We start from the raw sequence: 19,289 nt of genomic DNA on the forward strand, positions 1-19,289 counted from the left end.
TGTAGTTCTTCAAGGAGGTGTCCTCACAGGTCTCTGGCTTCGTTGAAGATTATAACCAGAAGGCTGCTTGTGTGTGTGCTCAGTGATGTGTGCCATTTCGACTTGTGCACTTAGTCTCCACAGCAGACCCCAAGAGATCCCCCAAAGACCATAAACCAGATAAGGATCGAAGATGCCAGGCCAGGTTTATTGTAGAGCAAAGTACAGTAATAGTTGTCAATAGACTCTACTGAACCACTAAGCATATGTACTTGCCACAATGGAATGACTCAATCAGTGGGAGGTCCCACTGCTCCTGAGATCATTCAAAGGCTGTCCCCTCGAAACACCATCTTATATACAGGTACAAGAAGTCCCACCTCATTGCTGATGTATCAGGTTGCCACCCTCTGACATTGTCAGGTTACTACCCTCTGATGCTACTTAGATACCACCCATCACCCTGTACCTTGTGGTTTGATTAGATCATCTCTATCCATCATTCTGTCATTTTAGACCCTTTCTTGAACCTGAGTCTGTATCTGTGAGGAGTGGATACCAAGGTCTTCTTTTAATGAGCTAGTGACCAGTACCAATTATTGTTCTGCAGTCAGTACCTAGCACCAATTAGTGTTTTGCGCACTCAGCCCTGTTCATGCCAAGTTCTGAGAGCTGGGGCCTGCCTCTTGCTCACACCGAAGCTCTGCTCTATGTTAGCCATGTTTTGCCCATTGTTAACTAGGCCTCAGGCCTCAATCCAGGCCTCTGCTACATGGGCTTATGTTTTAGGCCCTCATCTTACTACAACCGGTTCTCCTAAATTATGATCTGGACTTTGCATGAAATCTGGTAGCAATGTTGAGACATTTTTGAACATGTGTGAAGGCAAAACATGTCACGTCAGCACACTATGGGTCAAAGTCAGGCCACTCAGTCTTTGGAAAGACTTAACCCTGGAAAGTCACCCATGACACAAAGTATGTTGAGGTGTTAAGTTGGATAGTGGAGCAAGTGATAATTTTGCCTTCAGGAGTGTGGGGCAATAGTCTGTTGTGTTTAATTTGTGCTTCTAGATGGATGGCTTCACCAAAACAACTCTTGACATTGTTCACAAGGAAACACTTTGCCTCTGCTAGTGTTAGACTTAGTTATTTTTTTACAGGGTAACAATATTTCCTTCTTGCCCCTTTTTAGCCAGTGTTGATGACTTGCCCCCCCCCCCCCAAAATTAATTAAAATACTAAGTCCCTATTATAAATAAAATCCTCAGCAAATACATATGTACATATGTATGAGGGGAAATGTATGCAAAACACTCTCCTAAGAAGTTGAACAGAACTTCATTGCAGCAAGACTGAAATCATCATCAGAAATTTCTCTAAAGTATCGTTAACCCCTCAGGAGAGGGTTCTTCTTTTCAGACAGACTGCCACAATCTTGATTTATTCTAAACCCTCTTTAGACTGGGCAGATTGTCTAAGATGTGTAATCTAATTAAAAGAAAAAATCCCCATGTCATGCAGATGTGCTTTCGGGTCTTCCCACATTGTGTAAATCATCTGCATCTCCTGCTTTTTTTTTTATTCTGGGTACATCTTTCTTTTCCCCATGATGCTCTTTCACGCAGCCTCATTTTCACTGACACAAAACAAGAAATCAAACTTGCTGTAGTTATCGTCCTGTATGAGCCTGAGTGGAGTCTCAGGACTCAGTGTCTACCATGAGTGGCTTAGGTGAAGTCAGTGCTATGTACCTCCTTGCCTAATTTACTTCTCATGGAACTAAATTGCTTTTTCTTCACTCCGTTTTCAGTTGTCTGTTGATAAAAGCACATACCCTTAGTGCTGCTGGTGGTCTGACAGATGGAAACGACATTGAACAGTTTCCCCTCCAGCATCATTTAGGAGCTTTTATTCTCCTATAAAACACTAAATTTAACATTTGGGTAGGCTTTTAGGATATGAACTGTACTCCACACAGAAAAACGTCAGTGTCTTCATTCTTCCCCAGTAACTTATCTCAGTATGGATGTGCAGCCCAAGCAGTTGTATTTGTCTTGCTAATAAAATCAGTGCTGTGTGAAAAGGAAATGTCACGGGTCAGTTGATTTCCATGACACTTGGTATGATAAACTAAATTAGGATCCTGTAAGAATGCTACTTGGATTTATTCAGAGAAAGAGAAGGAAAAAGTTATCAGCTTTGCTGTAAGGGTTCTTTATGTGAGTTTGTTCAGTATGGATGAAGCCAGAACGGTAGTTGTATAAGTTATCTCTTAGGGTTTAAAATGATAAAATCAAATCCTCTTTCCTGCTCACATGTTCTTGGCACTGAAAGACATGCTGTTCTTTAAATTGCCTAGTTTTGAATATGAAGCCATTAAAATTGTATTTAAATTATTTCGCTGTAGAAAATAAGATGATAATTCTGAAATTATCGCATACCATCTAGGGAGGCTGGTAGGTATAACCATACATGTAGCTGTGTGTTCAATCATCTGGATGCTTTCTCCTAATTAGGATGTATTCACGTGTATAGGCCAAATTCAGATCTGATTTACACTTGCATAAATCTCACAGTAACTCAGTTGTATGTATAAAGTTGCTTTGGATTTACCTGAAGTAGCTATATTAACATTCTTCCTACATTCACCAGTGTGTCGCAACAACCCCACAGGTGTGATTGCTAAAAATGATTGAACATAACTAAAATAAGAATCTTAGAATTAACTCATAATAGTTCTGAATGTTTGTTTTTTGCCCTCAATCTAGATATCTTATGCAAGGATAGCCATTTTATTTTTGAAATATCGATTGTTGAATGTTCTGCTACTCCTTTTTTTTTTCTCTTTCTTTCTCTCTCTCTTTCTCTTTCACCACCCAGCTGTGATAATACTTGTTTGTTTTGGCATAATCTGCTGCCAAAGTGGTTATATCACAAATGGAGGATTATGTTTTGTTTGTATAAATAGGCAGGGGACGGGTTATGAAAGAGAGTGGTTTCATACGTGCTCAGTAGTTAGAGTTGTGGACAGAGGTTGATGATCTCAAAGGTGAAAAGGTTTTTAAGATTTGTTGTGCACTGATGTGGCTTTGGAATAATAGGACCCCGTCCTCTCCAAGAGAGCCTTCAAAGTTGTCTAACATTCCAAATTCAGTTATTCTTCTGTAGTAATAATAAACAGCTCTTAGCTTGTCCTCTTTTAATTTAATAGAGTTCTCTGGCAGAGACACTGGACAGCAGTGGAAGTTTAGATGCACAGAGAGCTGACATGATTTACACAATTGAAGATGTTCCTCCCTGGTATCTCTGCATATTCTTGGGTTTACAGGTACATTTCAAAACATTTATTTCTGAAGTTGTTTATAGAGTACATAGTGCATTCTACAATGTTAGTAACTTGCCTTCTGTTTTGAGTCCATTTGATTATTTATTTAAGTGGATTGAGGGGGCTGGCAACAGAGAGGTACGTATGCTGAGAGTGAGGCAGAACTGATGTAAAATACTACTGGGGAGTCTTAAAACAGCTGGACGTTTATAAAAGTCCTTCCTAATTGTTGCTATGCTCCCCCCTCCTACTTTTCATATCTCTATTAATTTTCTTCTCCAGCTTTCCCAGATTTTTGCAAAAAAAAAAACCAAAAAAACAAAAACCCTGTCATGTCAAGATAGCCTTCCTGCAAAATGTCTTTTCCTTTCCCCACCACCTCTCAAAACTTGACATACCGTTGCTTGCTAAGCTGTTACATTTCAGGAATTACTGCAGACTTGCTTCACAAATAGCCATTTGGGCTGCTGCCTAACGTGTTCCTTAATTTAACTAAAAACTAAAATTCAGTAACAGCTTAATTAATTCATGTGAGAATAATATAGTGGGATGGAGATGAAAGAGATGTTCTGTTAACGTTCAGATCTTTCTTGGAAATACTGCTTTTAGTAGAGTTAGTTCTTGGAATGACTAGCACCAAGATGGCAGCATCCGCTGGCTGGAAAACTGATCAGTTGTGGGATGGGGAGGGAACACTACTCTCTTCCTGAGTGCCCTGTATGCTTTTCAGGAATTTGTTTGTACTTTTTAGTTAGAGAGTTAGACTCTGTCTAGGAGTGCTTCACTGGTATATAATACTGGCAAAGTGCTCTTAGTGAGGGCACAACTACACTGGCTAGGCTGTTTGTACCAGTGTAATAAAACCTTCCCCTGCAAATGAAACAAGCTAGAGTAGTAAAGGCACAGTTTTGCTAGCATGGCTCTGTCTACACTACAGAGTTCTGCCAGAACAGCTTTGTTGGTCAGGATTCACTTTGCATCTCTGACAAACTTAGCAATGTTGGCAGATGTCTGTAGTGTAGAACATAGCAGAACTTAATGGACAGCCAAAACAGCTGGATTTTAGTTGGTGTTTTGCTGTGAATGTGGACAAGTCCTTTCATCTCTCCTCTGTCTGGGATGGTTTAGAAACACCACAACCATGGCAAGGAGGTTAGTCTAGATCAGTGTGTGTTAAACTTTTTAAGACTGAGGAACACCAAACAATATTTTTTTTTATGGGGAACACCAAGGATTTTTTGTTGAGGAAGAAAAAGGGCCAGGGGGAAAGTTATTGGGGGGGGGGAGGTCTCCTGCCCCTTTAAGGGCAGCCATTTTGAATTCTGTTGTTCTCTGCAGCACACCTCCGACTGCCTTTCAGCACACCAATGTGCCGCGGAACACAGTTTAAGAAACACTGGTCTGGATGACTGAAGCAGTCCCTTCTAACTTTGATTTTGTGTATTTCAAAATGGAGGGAGAGAGGGACCTATTTTTCTGCTTTTGTAAATTGGAAGCTGTTTCAGTCTGGTTGCCTAGAGACCCCCTCATCAAAAATAAGAACAGAAACCATTTAGCTATGTCAATACCCAGAGTTATGATCGGTAAGTAGTCAAGTATCAGAGGGGGGATAGCCATGTTAGTCTGAATCTGCAAAAGTGATGAGGAGTCCTTTGGCACCTTATAGACTAACTGAAGTGTAGGAGCATAAGCTTTCGTGGGCAAAGACCCACTTCATCAAATGCTTCTGACGAAGTGAGTCTTTGCCCATGAAAGCTTACGCTCCAATAAATCTGTTAGTCTATAAGGTGCCATAGGACTCCTCGTCGCAATCTGTAAGTAGAAGTTCTTAGTAGCGGGCTAAAAGTAGCTAAACATGGGAAGTAAAAGACACTAGGAATTAAAAATTTGGAGCCAGAATGCAGAAAACAGTGAAAGAGTTGTTGGCTAATTTGAAGCAATAAATACACTATTTTTCTTTTGCTCTGTTGATCTGAGATTTTTCGTATGTGTGATTATCAGTGTTAACAAGCTGTTAATTCTTCTCTATGTTCATAGCACTACTTGACATGTTTTAGTGGAACTATAGCAGTACCCTTTTTGCTAGCGGATGCCATGTGTGTTGGATTTGACCAGTGGGCTACCAGCCAACTGATTGGGACCATTTTCTTCTGTGTGGGAATCACTACTTTGTTACAAACAACTTTTGGATGCAGGTGAGATCAAGATTCATACCTTATTTTTCGTTGTTGAGATACTGATGGTGGAGTATGCATCTCTTTAAATTTACAGGACACAGCCTGTGATTCAAGAAGTATGTAGGGTATTTCTGGAGGGTGAATATGAAATAAAAAATAATGGTTAAAACTGCAGATTGCTCAGGAATAGAGTTGTCTGATCCTAATTTTGGAAGGCTTCATAGAAAAATGGACATGAAGTAAGACAGCCAGGCTATGTCTACAATTAAAATAGCAGAGTGGCATAGCTGCAGCTCGCCACTGCAGCGCTTCAGTGTACACATATCATACTCACTCTTGACAGCGACTGGAGGGACTCTCTAGTTGCTGTAGCGAATCCACCTCCCTGAGAGGTCATAACGACTAATTCTGTCAGTCTAGTCTATCAATGTAACACTGTTGTAGACTTGCTGGCTTCACTATGCCAGAGATGTGGATTTTCTACACCTCTGAGCAATGTATCTGAGTTGATCTAATTTTCTAATGTAGACCAGTCCTGCATTGTAGATAATTGGAAAGCTGTTTCAAATGAAGACCCAAACAAAAAAATAGTAGTAGCAAGGAATGAATGAACATGGGGGGCAGAGGGAAATTATTTAGTCCACTTTAAAAGGAGCCTGCTTTTAAAGTAGCCAGTTCCTTTACAAAAGTTGACATTTAAGTGTATGGACACAGTAACAGCTGCTGCTGCTTCTGTCATACTGTGCTGTGACAGTTTCACCAAGATGATTGTTAAAGCATGTTGAAATAGTAGGGTTTCTGGACTCATACAGCTCTGATGCTGAAGGATGCAGGTGTGTTTCTGTGAAAGAAGGTGAACTGTGTATTTACTCATGCTTATAGCTGAGGATAAAATGCTGATATAGAAGAGTCGCCCTTTGCTTTGTCGTAACCCTTGCACTTTTCAATCCTGTTTACATAACTGAGGTAGCTAGCACAATAGACATTAAGAAAAAGGAAGGGCAGCTTCTTATCCCTAACCTGACTGTTTCTGCCAATATTACAACCTTTGCGTATGTATCTTTCTAAATTCCCTCTGTGGGAATGAGTGAGGAATAATGGTCTTATTTCTTAACTGTGCAGAGTTGCAAGTACCTCTATCACAAATTGTCAAGGAACATGAGCATTAAACTAGCTTGCTTGGAGTTCCCGGGGGATATCTTTTACTCCGCTATTGCTGAAAGTCTTACTTTTTAATAAGATGACATATCTGAAACTGGTCTCAATATTACCAGATTTTTTAAATAATATACATAATTGCCAAATCATAGAGTGACTTCTATGTGCTAGTAACAGTGAATTTAGATAAAATCTCACTGTAGTATCCACTGATTTTTTATTTTAAGTATTTTCTTACCCCTTGTTCACCCGTTATTTGTCAGTCAAGGGATGGATAAAAGCCACAAAGTTTCTGCATCTTGAATAGAATCAAGAAAGAAAAATAAGACAAGAAGAAAAGTATTTATTATATTAGCATGTCTAAGCATAACTGCTTCTACTGTTCAAGTGTCACTTAATTCATCATAAAAATGATACAAGATGAGATCTTAGACTTGCAATGAAAAATAGACAACATGATTCCAATTAAAAATATTTACCGAAGAAACAGACATTTTGGATAAAAGAGATCATGCAGCAGGGAAAAGAGGGCAAACCTGTTAAACATATCATTTAGGACTATTAATACAGGTCAGCCAAAAGGGAAAAGAACAAAACCTCTTCAGGCAATTTAGGCTTCCTAAGTCAAAGTCCTTATGTTACTTGTTTTGCTTTCAATAGTCAGGAGAAAGTATTCAACTGATCTGCCATCTCACCTTCCTTCTACCTTCTTAGAAAAGATTCTTTTGTTCTTTTCTTACCCAGCTGCTCTAACAATTGTGTAAAGCTGCTTTAATACGTCATTCATCAAATGCTCACTTCAGATATAGAAAAGGGTTATTTGTCGAAGTGGAATTGTCGGAAAGGAGAGAGAAGCATTTGCTTTTTCCCAGAGCATGTTTTCCTTATAACTATTTGTTCCTTCACATGAATGAGACAGTTATCTTTCCTACTCAGTTTGTTCCTGCATCTTGAATAGAATCAAGTGTGAAAAGACCAGAAGAAAAATAACTTCATATGAATATAATGAGTTAGCTTGATGCTCAAATGTGCTTACTTCTAGATTTATACATTTATAAAGGGGGTGGGGGTTTAGTAGAGAAGCATGGACCAGCGCACTCAGTGTTTAATCTAGTCTAGTTTAATCACATTTAAATTGAGCGCTGTATCTGATGTGTTGCTGCTTACTCAAAGCTTGTTACCTGTAACATCTTACTTTTTAACTCTTTATTTTGCATCTTATTCAGACTTGTACATATAAGGTCAAGGAGTGGTTAAAGCAATCAGAAATTGGAAAATATAACCAAGTTTTTTATGTCTCTTTGGGTATGTCGAACTAGGGAGGCTAATGTAGGCATTTGAAGTTGCAAATCAAGCCTGGGATTTAAATATCCCGCGCTTGATTTGCATCTTCCCGGCTGGTCGCCATTTTTTTAAATTTACAAATCTGGACTAGCTGCCCACATCTACATGTGGCAGGGACCCGGTAGTTTGAAATAAAGTCCTAGTTCAAACTACCTGTTGTTCCTCCTGGAATGAGGAATATTTAAATCGCAGGCTTGAATGCCTACATTAGCCTCCCTAGTTCGAACTAGGGGGCTAGTGTAGACACACCCTTTTAGATTAAAAAGTCATCTTCATTTTTAGACCACTCTACACTTGCTCTGTCACCTTTTAGACCTATTCCACTGCCTCGTTTGTGAGGAGAATTGCTGGCTGAACAGTTTGTACCTATATTAGTATGTTTGATACAGTTTAATATTTGATTGGGGTCTGCAGACATGAACTACACTTGCAGTGGGATTCTTACAAGTGTTATTGGCAAGCCCATGAACTGAAAAATGTTTAAACAAATAAAGCTATTATGGTTTCAAAAAGGTAATATTTCACTGGTTAAACGTCCTTAAGGATGGATGTACCAGCTATGTGGAGCCATTGTGAGTTGGTCGGGTTTCCATTCTAATGTTAGGAATTCAAGCTATTTACCAGAGCATACCTCTTTGCCAGGCTTTTGGATTAATCCAAAGGAACCATTATGATCTGAGAGATATATATTTCCCTAAATACATATTGAGGTTTGCTGAACTATGTCTCTGTAGCATTGTTACATCTATGCAATGAATTTGTTAGCTAGACCAGTGTTTCTCAACCTTTTTTTTATAAACTTAAAAAACAAGTAGTAGTCTGGTAGCCCTTTAAAGACTAACAAACATGTAGATGGTATCATGATAGTAGTCTGGTAGCCCTTTAAAGACTAACAAAACATGTAGATGGTATCATGATACCATCTACATGTTTTGTTAGTCTTTAAAGGGCTACCAGACTATTTGTTGTTTTTTAAGTTTATCCTGTACAGACGAACTCAGCTATCCCCTGAAGCTTTTTTTTTTCATAAAGTACCCCCTTAAAAAAATTATATGTATCCCTAGTACCTAGAATTTTCAGACACACAATTTTTTTTTCTACCATTACAACACATTTGTTTAAACAACTTAATTGTAACTGGTTGGTTGGAAGAAATTGCCTATAAGCAATAAACTTGCCATCGTACTTATGATTGTGCAAAAAGGACAAATAAAAATTAGATGAACATAAAATAAGTCCAATGTTCTATTCATACATATACGTACACACATATGCATATATTTTTATACAAACATCAATGAAAAGTGATCAGTAAAATTACTAGAAAAAATATAATTAACTTAACACAAAATGTGAGCTTGTTTGGATGAAATCAGATTTTCAAACCTACATTTCAAACTGCTGAGGGCCACAATTAAATCATTTTCTGGAGACATATGATTTCTTAATTTAGTTTTAAATTCAGTCATAGCTGAAAAACTTGCTTCGCATAAGTAGGTTGATGTGAATGGGAGGAGTTCTGTGAAAGCCATGCTAGTCAATTATTTATATTCACCTTTCATTTTTTTGCCAGAACATGGCAATGTCACCACATCCCATGCCTTGCATCTTTAGTACACTATCAGTAGAAAGCTTAAAAAGTGCTCCTTCATTTCTTCTGAAATCCCTGCTTTCTCAATAGCATTGTCATTAAACTGATTCAAAATCCAAAGCTTCTGTCAAAGCTCGGAAAATATCGTTCCAAATTTGTCAAATGTTCCTTTATTGATGTTTTGACATGTTCATGACACAGAATTTCCAAATAACATATTATTTTTCCAGAATGCTAATTTTTTCCTGGATGCCTGTTTGTACTTTATCGTGCAAGATTAAAATATTTGTATTAAAACCTTGTAACTGTAGGTTCAAGTTATTGATTTTTTTTCAAATGTCACAAACGTAGGCTAATCTGCAAATCTATAATTCATCTTGAAAATATTGTACTAACTCGGATTTGATTTCTGTGAGAAACTGCAACTTCACCCTTTAGCTCAAACAGATGGTAGAACAGTCTTCCATGTGATAACCATCAAATATTGGAATGAAGTAATATAGTAAGTAATATGTTCAGATCCCATATCACGGCATAGCGATCAAAAAAGACATGAATTTAGAGATCACGACATTGAGGTTAACTGTCTTCACTGCAATCTCTAGCACAGAGTCTAAATCTTTATTCAGCTTCCAACACTCCTGTCATCTGAATAAGTGGGTTGTGCCCACGAAAGCTCAGGATACCATCTACATGTTTTGTTAGTCTTTAAGGTGCTACTAGACTATTGGTGGTTGTTTAAATTTTTCCTGTTTTTTCTGAATAATTATTTCAGTAATTTGTTTTATTATGTCTTCTGCCGTTTCGTCAGTTTTTCTTATTGTATCGTTCGAAAGTGGGATATTTTAAATTGTGATGACTTCTGTTTCACTAAACATATTTTTTTCATAGCAGCACTAGATATATTGATACCTTCACATTTTCTTTTAAAATATTCAATTGATTTATCTTTTAATGTAGGATGCTTTGTATTAAGGTGTTGTTTCAACAGAGACGGTTTCATACAGTGGTTAGATAAAGTCTCACAGCAAATCATGCAAAGTGGCAAAGGGGGTACATTTCCGTTTGTAGTAAACCCGAATTTAAGATATTTGGAATTGTAACTGTATGGGTTTTTTTTTTATCTCAGAAGAATTTCCATTTCTACCACTGGTATGGAGGTTTTTTTTACTACAGATTTTCCCGCCTCATGTTTCCTGTGTACTAACTTCTTCCAAATCTGCAGTTTTATTCTTTGTTTTCATAAGAAATCAGTCCATTTTAAATCCTTCAATTGTAATTTTAAAAAACTAAACTAAAATTATACTAATACCAATTTTATCACTTACTTCAAATAGCAAGAAGCATAATATTCGACTGTTTATGTCCATCCGCTATGAATGCTGGCAGTTACTGACGCTATCAAGTAGCAAGGCGCATGCCAAAGATAAACAAAGTTTGCCGATAACATATCACTCGTCCAATTCCATACCTCTATCTAACCTCGTCTTTTATTAAATACAAATCCGTTACCGGAACTACTTGCCCTACTTGAAACCTGTGTTCGTTAAAAGCAAAATGGCTGTGCCTATGTACATTTTGTGTAACATGTAACATCTCAATGTTATCCAAGGTAATGGCAGTGTAGGAAGCCATTGTTAAACATTGCAAAATTCAAACACTCATCAAACATCACCATATAGTAAACAAACGGACTTGAATGTATTGCCCTAAACACAACAGTAAAATGATCTTTTGGCAAAGAATTGTAAGACAGAGGTGCATATCACTGTATGTTAATACAGCTGAGGGATTGAAGGAGTTCACAGATTCTGCTGAGGTTTGCTGATTGATAACATACAGGAAGCTGGACGGGTGAGGAAATATTTGGGTATAAAAAGTACAAAAATAATAAAGCACTGTAAATCTTAAAACAAAAATTCAGTTTTCTCCACATTTCAGTTGTGTTGACGTTACCCCCAGACTTCTCTTGAGTACCCCTCAGGGTACTCATACCACTGGTTGAGAAACACTGAGCTAGACCATTTCAAAACAACATTTTAATTATTCAAAATCTGGCATCAATAGAAAACCTTAATCACTAGGAAATTGAGTTGACCTTGATATTACATCTTAAACCCTAACCCTAACCCTACCAAATTTGTGTCCCTTTACTGCACGACAGTAGTGAGCAACCTGTGGGCCACTGGGGTTTTAAGTGTGGCCTGCAAGACATTTTCTTTACTGTAGCCCATGTGCAGCGTTGCTGGTTTCTGCTGGCTTCTGCCTGTGTAGGGTTTTTTTCCTCTTGGTATTACTGATGTGACACACATGTAAAGCAAAGTCATGTGAAGTGAGGCGCATGCTGATTGTACACAACATTGACTGAGAGAGCCGTGTGTTCCCTCGGCATTAAATCAAAATGCTGCTTGGTTCAGTGGGTTCACCCTGCAAATTCTAGGTAGGCAGGTGCAGTTGGCAGAACCACCCTAAACTGGGAGACTGTCTTGGTTATGATGATCTTGCAGCCCACTGAGATGGAGGTGGCCACTCGTGCAGCTCACTCGCTAGCCTAGGTTGCCCATCTCTACTATATGGATTTCACAGCAGAGACAAATGTTTCTCAGACTGGGAATCCCGACCTCAAAGGTCATGGTGTTTCCACCCTTATTTCTGTGCTGACCTCAGAGCTGGGTCTCTGCATAGCAGCAGCTGTTAGCTGGATTCCCAGCTCTGATGGCAGTGTCCCACCAGTGATAGTACAGAAGTAAGGGTGACAACGCTATGCCGCCCTTAACCTCTTCGCTGCTGCCTTGTGGAAGCTTTATGCTCCCTGCAGTAGCATTTCTCTATATGTGTTTAGCACAATAACTTCTGAGCGTTGCACCTGATCAACTTTAGCATTTCAGTGCTACAGGAATAATTGGCCAGAATGTCACGGAGGGGAATGGATAACTTGGGGATAGTGGGGAAAAAGGGTGCAGACAAAGCTACTGGAGTTTGTGTACATGGGGGATGCTGTATGGGAGGAATAGGGGGTGCACAGATTCCCTGGTGCAAAGAAGAGATTGGGGGAGTTTTCAGAGAGTCCCTGCAGTAGTGGAGGAGAAAGCAGGGGGAGGAAGGGAAGAATGTTTGGAGCCCCTTGTGTGTGCATTGAGCTCAGCCTACACAAGCTACAAAGTGTGCGACCCCTAGTTCAGGATAGGAATATAAAATCCTGTTGAATTGGTTAGATGTGATGTTGAACCAGTTAACTGATTAAAAGAGGGGCTGGACTGAGTGGCCCCTGCCTATGACAGGCACACCTGGGCGGCCCCTGTTTGTGGCGGGCCAGCTCCAGCCGCCTCTGCCTGCTCCAGCCCCTGCCAGTTAATTCCTTGCATCCCTAGTTCAGGATGTGGACGCATTGGAGAGGGTCCAGTGGAGGGCAACCAAAATGATTAGGGGGCTGGAGCATATGACTTATGAGGAGAGGCTGAGGGACTTGGGTCTTTTTAGTCTGCAGAAGCGAAGAGTGAGGGGGGATTTGATAGCAGCCTTCAACTTCCTGAAGGGAGGTTCCAAAGAGGATGGAGAGAGGCTGTTCTCAGTAGTGACAGATGGCAGAACAAGGAGCAATGGGCTCAAGTTGTGGTGGGAGAGGTCCAGGTTGGATATTAGGAAAAACTATTTCACTAGGAGGGTGGTGAATTACTGGAATGGGTTACCTAGGGAAGTAGTGGAGTCTCCAGCCCTAGAGGTGTTTAAGTCTCGTCTTGACAAAGCTCTGGCCGGGTTGATTTAGTTGGAATTGGTCCTGCCTAGAGCAGGGGGCTGGACTTGATGACCTTCTGAGGTCTCTTCCAGTTCTATGATTCTATGATTCTAGGCTTGCTGTTAGACTTTTCACCTCTAAATTAGTGATGTAAAGTTTCAATTATTTGGCTTATCGAATAGTCAGTGCAGTTTGATGAGTCAATAAGGGTGCTTTCGCCTTTTATACTGTCCTTTGTTTTTGCAGCAATTATGTTGATCTCGGTGTTACATTAGAATTTACTTCCTATGAATTGACTGGCAGTGCAAATATTAGAAATAGGACTAAGGACTAAAGTACCACACTATAACGCCAATTGAAATAACTCATTGCAAATGAGATTTTGTTTGACAGACAGTAGGTAGCATAAATCCTATCCAGTATGTGTGGGACTTGAAAACTGGAAATATATTTTATGGAATATGTTCCAACCTATTAACCAAGGCCAATACTAATGTTAGCTGTTTTGAACGATAACTGATTGTTAGTTGTTCACTCACTTATTCTGGTAACAATTTAAGGTAGCTTATATGTCCATTTCTGGTTAGAAAAAAAACAGAGCAGGTACTTTGCTGGAAAAACTCTGATAAATACAGGAGGTCAGATTTGACTTCCAACGACTGAGGAGTCAGTCATGCAAAACAACATTAGATAACGTACCAAAAAAAGTATCAAAGCAGAATATCCCAAAGATTAACTTAAGCACATGTGTGCATGCTTTCCTGAATCAGAGCTACAGTGATTTACATGAAAATCTAAACAATTATTTTTTTTTTAATCTCCACAGCTGGGAACATCTTTCAGCACTTCACATAACAGCTATATTCGATTAAAAAAAATTAAAAATTCAGTTCCTGGATTCTTTTGCATTGATGTCTTCCAAGACCCTGCAATTTTACCATTTTATAATGTAAATTTATCTGTGAAGAAGTTTTTTGTCCAATGAAGGCAAGTTGACAGAGCAGAAGTCCAGGCTTCAGTGACTATTTAATATTCAGAGAATAGATTGATATCTAATTATTTGAAAGGAAGCTTTGAATGCCAACAACATGTGCATATTATAGGTCGAATTACATTTATATTGAAAAGCTTCTTCTGCATGGAGTAAATTACCCATCTGGAGTCAAGCTGAAACACTAAAACTGACTTCATTATTGAAGAATTTTTCTATGAGGTATTTTAATGAAAGGATTTGTAAAAGGGGAGGGGAGTAGGATAAAGGAGGGGTGCAGTAGCAGCTTGTTTCAGATAGCATTTTGCTATAGGCTGTGTGCTCAGTTTGTCCAATGAAGCTTAAAGTGATGAGGTGAATCACTTTGTTTCTCTTTGCCATAGGTAAGCTTTAGATTTTTGCTTTGAGTAGCCAATATAGGAACTCAAGCCAAAGCAGAGGTCTCACAAACCAAGCAAAGTCATGGCCTTTCACATGTGGTCTGAATGCTGCCAGTACATACAAAAAGCCTAAATTGTCAGTGTGGGGGCCATTTCTTGTAAATGAATCTCGTGCACTACCTCCCCTTGATAGGCTTGCCAGATGCTTTCACCAAAAATCCCGAACATGGCAAACCCCCCACCCTCCCAAAAACTGGGAGACCAAACTTGTTGAGCAAAAAAAAAAGTGATATGCCTTTACGAATCCCCGCACTCCACGCTTCCCCACGCCAGATGCAGCAGGGGAAGATTGTCCCTGCCAGTCTTCCGAGAGAAACCGGGCAGGGTCCAGAAAAAACGGATTGTCCGGGCGAAAACCGGACACCTGGCAACCCTACCCCTTGATCCCTCTTCCTTCCTGCAAACAGATGAAGTTGATGCATGATGTCCAGACCTATATCCTCTGTTTTCTAGCTCCTCGCCCTCTCCTTGTTCACCTCACTCTGTTCTCACTTCCTTGTGGTATTTGTTAGCCCAAGCTGAGCCTGCTAGTCTTGCTCCTTTCCTGTGCAGCTGGTTCTGCAGGCATCAGGAGTTTCCATTGTTGCTGGAAGAGCAGGGGTAGGCAGCAAGTGTCCGAGTTGATTTATTTTTCAGGAGAACTGTGTGACCATCTTTCCAAGAGTATGTAGAGAACAGATCAAAGTGTTGTTCTTACATAGTTAAGCAATGTCTTTTGCTGTTTTAATATGTTCAAGTTGTAGCTTACTGAATTTATACAGCTATCGTTCTCTACAGATGGATGTCATTTTTAAAACCTTTCTGTAAATTTATATAAGCTCTTTAAAATCATTTGTTTCCAGGTCTATTATTCTTACTCACATGGAATGTATAGTTTTTGCCTACATTACAGCTATTTAGACATTAACTCAATGATCAGTCTATATATGCTTTTAATCCTAGCCCATCTAATTAAGATGTATCACTTTTTCAAACTATGTGAAGAATAACTTGCATTTCACAGGGAAACTTAACACTTCACATACTGTATTTGTGTACTTTCAGTTCCAAGTGCCCCGGACAATATGTGCTACTTCTCTCCCCACCCCCCCGTTGAATAAAGGTCTTGTTGTACCAACATTTGGTATTTGCGTACCAGTGTTTGGTAACATTTGTTACTGACAATAGCTGTGATTGTATTTAATACTTTTCTAAATCTCTGGATGGTGTTTTGTATTCCTTTAAATAAAGAATAATTTACTTCAAAATAACTTAGGCTGCATCTACACAGTTATTTCTAAATGAAGTTGAAATACTGTCAAGCTGGAGGACTTCTTACTCCAACTCCTGTAACCCTCATTGTATGAGGAATAAGGTAAGTCGGAGGAGGAGTGCTCTATTTTGAAATAAGTGCTGTGTAGACACTCCCAATTTCGAAATAAGCTATTTCAAAATAAGCTGTGTAATTGACGTAGCTCAATTTGCATAGCTTATTTCGCGTTAAGCCCTGCTGTGTAGATGCACCAACTACTATCATGTTGCAAAATATAAATGTCTGTATTTTCTCTTTCCATTTCCTTCAGGTTACCTTTGTTTCAAGCCAGTGCTTTTGCATTCTTAGCACCTGCCAGAGCTATCCTCTCCTTGGAGAAGTGGAAATGTAATAACACAGGTAAATGCAAGTCATGTATGCTTGTGGAATTTTAACTTTGGGATAAATTACCGGGTAACTCAAAATGGAACATCTAATTTGCAACATACCTTTTGATGTGTCATTGACTTTTCTTTGGGAATGAACTGAGTAGGTAGGAGAAATGTGTGCTTTTCTGCTTTTGAAAAAATGATTTTGTGAAAATTCTGTTTAAAAAAAAGAATAAAATTAATGATATCAGGAAAAAAATCCATCGTTGGTAGGGCTAAGATTAATAACATGGATTTTTTGTTAACCAACTGGGAGGGTGAGGTCTAGCAGAGGTACAGGCCCATTAATAGATGAATATAATAAAATGGTTAATAACACAGGAAAGGCAGAAGTGTTCAGTAGTTAGGATGATGTACTCTTGACGCAGGAACATTTTGAAATACTTTCCAGTATTATTTATTAATAAGGATTTAAAACAACATCTACTAGGAATAAACCTTTTTCAGTCTTCAGAATGATTTGCATCCAAGAATTATAAAAGATTTGGCTGAAGAGAAAACAGGAAAAATTCAGAAAAGTGGAAACATACATAGTTATGTCATTATTCCAAAAGGTTAAAATACTACTACTATCTAGTATCAAACCCTATGTGAAGTGGAAGAACTGTCTAGCTTGAGACCTCTTAAAACATAGTTGTATTGGTGAGTAAATATTGAACAGATTATTTCTAGAGGTGTTCCATGAGGTTGAATATTAGGTCCAGTGCTAGTCGGTATTTTTGTCAACCATCTGGAAGTCAGTATAAAAGTACTGTGGATAAAATTTGCAGATGACGAATAGACCAGCTGAATAGTAAATAACAAGAATAAGGCAGTCATCTGGATTGTTTGCAATCTGGACCCATACAACAAAATGCATTTGGCTATATTAAAACACAAAGCAGGACCTCATGTAGGCCATACCTACAGAATGAGGGATTGTATCCTGGCAAGTAGTGACTTTGAAAGGGAGTTAGAAGTTATAGTGGACCAGCAACTCAACATGAGCTCCCATTGCAATGCTGGGAGCTCAGTGCTTAATTTTTTTTTAATAAGCTAAGGTGCTCTAATTAGTGAACCTTTATGGAGGAAAAATAGTTGGTACTAATGGGCTTTTTAGTTTAGTGAAGAGAGGCAGAACAAGAACCGAGGACTGGAAGTTTAAGGTGGGTGAATTAAAATTAGAAACACGTATCTAATAGTGCAGGTGATTAAACGTTGGCTCAGACTTCCAAGGGAAATGGTAGATTCTCTATCTCCTGAGGTCTGCAGATCAAAACTGGATGCCTTTCTGGAAAATATGCCTTAGTTAAATATGCCTTAGGTTCTTGAGCTCAATAAGGAGTAAATGGACAAAAGGCTATGGCCTTGTGTACACAGGAGATCAGTCTAGAAGTGCTCATGGCCCCTTGTAGCCTTAAACTCTATCCCTGAATAATAACCCTGGATTTTGAAAGCCAAGTTTTGTTTCCACCTCAGTGTCACCAGTTAAACAAAATTGTGATCAAATTAGGCCTTGAGAAGTTGCCCACAGATGTATAGTTACTTTTTAGATGAGACCTGACCATCTGGTCTCTCTTGAAGTTAAAAAACTGAAGTGGGAACTATGTTTTCAGTTCAGTTTTCTATAATAGATTTTAAGAAGTTACTCTGTGCAAAATGCGGTAGCTTGACTTAAGGAAGGGAAAACAGGTTAAAGTTAGGAAAGTGACATTTTCCAGCTGCCTCTCATGAGCCCTTGAACCATTTAATTAGCTGTTTGTGGCCTCCTTCTTTTCACTTCTCACTTTTTTATACAAAACCTAGTGAGTTTTCAAATATTAGAAGGTAGATATCCAGGTCTATAGTTTAGAATATGCAAACTTGGGTGTTATGAAATTACACACAAATTTCCAGTGTTAATGGCAATAAGCCATGGTAATGTGTACATTAGTAGGCTACATGGTGGTTGAAGATTATCTGCTTTCAACATGATACATCACAGTGCGCTGAAGCATGTGTTAACAACTTAGAAGTACACACTCTGTTGGGACTTATTCCTGCATAGAAGTTTTTCATGATTGAAAAGTACCATTGCTTTGTCTTGCTCTTCACCATTTCTAGCCTTCTAAAGGGGTCACTCGTGAGCTATTATTGCAGTCTAATGAACTTGTTCGACTGTTTTAGACATGGTAGAAAATCAAGTGATTCTCCCGATTTAATACATTCTCATTCAGTTCTTTACTGGAATGGAAAGAATCCATAATTGATCCTTACATTTGGCAAAATAGGATTTTCCACTCTGGTGTATGAGGGAATTGGTGATTAATCCTTAGGAAGTGCTGTCTTAGTTCTCTGAAGATGTGTCTACACTTCAAATGAAAACCTGCGGCTGCCCTTGGCCAGTTGACCTGGACTTGCATTGCAGGGCTGTTTGATTGCCATGTAGACTTCTGGCTCTGGGACCCTCCAAAATGCAGAGTCCTGGTGCTTTGGTCTCTGTCCCTCCCACTGTGCCAGAGCCCAGAGGTTTAAATCGCAGTGAAGCAGCCATGCAGCCTGAGCCCTGTGCGCCTGAATTAGCTAGCACAGGACAGCTACTCATGTCTAGTTCTGTAAACAGACTCTGAAAACTGATTGCTAGAACTGGGAATTTTTGTTTCTCAAATATTGTTCAGTCTAAAACATAAACTACTACTGAAGTATTAGATGAATCTTTCCCTTCCTAAATAATAGCATTCTGAATGGGATGCAGAAATTAAAACATGTTTCTGTATTCCTCCGAGATGTAACAGTTACTAATGGAACAACAGAGCTGCTGCACACAGAGCATATCTGGTACCCCAGGATACGAGAGGTAACATAAGTAGCCTTTCTCTGTTGATCATCCCATTTCAGTTAACGTGCT

General features: G+C 39.0%; 1 protein-coding gene across 9 annotated transcripts in view; it reads left to right on the forward strand.

The window, feature by feature from the left end:
• SLC23A2 (solute carrier family 23 member 2) overlaps nt 1-19,289 on the forward strand; it is a 146,907-nt gene that overhangs the window by 95,302 nt on the left and 32,316 nt on the right. For all 9 annotated transcript variants that reach the window (XM_089773808.1, XM_075910858.2, XM_075910859.2 and 6 more), the window contains 4 exons: nt 3,193-3,309; nt 5,344-5,501; nt 16,306-16,394; nt 19,168-19,238. In XM_089773808.1, coding sequence (XP_089629934.1) covers nt 3,193-3,309; nt 5,344-5,501; nt 16,306-16,394; nt 19,168-19,238 — 435 coding nt within the window. The remainder of the gene's footprint in view (nt 1-3,192; nt 3,310-5,343; nt 5,502-16,305; nt 16,395-19,167; nt 19,239-19,289) is intronic.

Source organism: Pelodiscus sinensis, chromosome 28 (assembly GCF_052426305.1).
Source record: "Pelodiscus sinensis isolate ZL-2025 chromosome 28, ASM5242630v1, whole genome shotgun sequence".
NCBI lineage: Eukaryota > Metazoa > Chordata > Testudines > Trionychidae > Pelodiscus > Pelodiscus sinensis.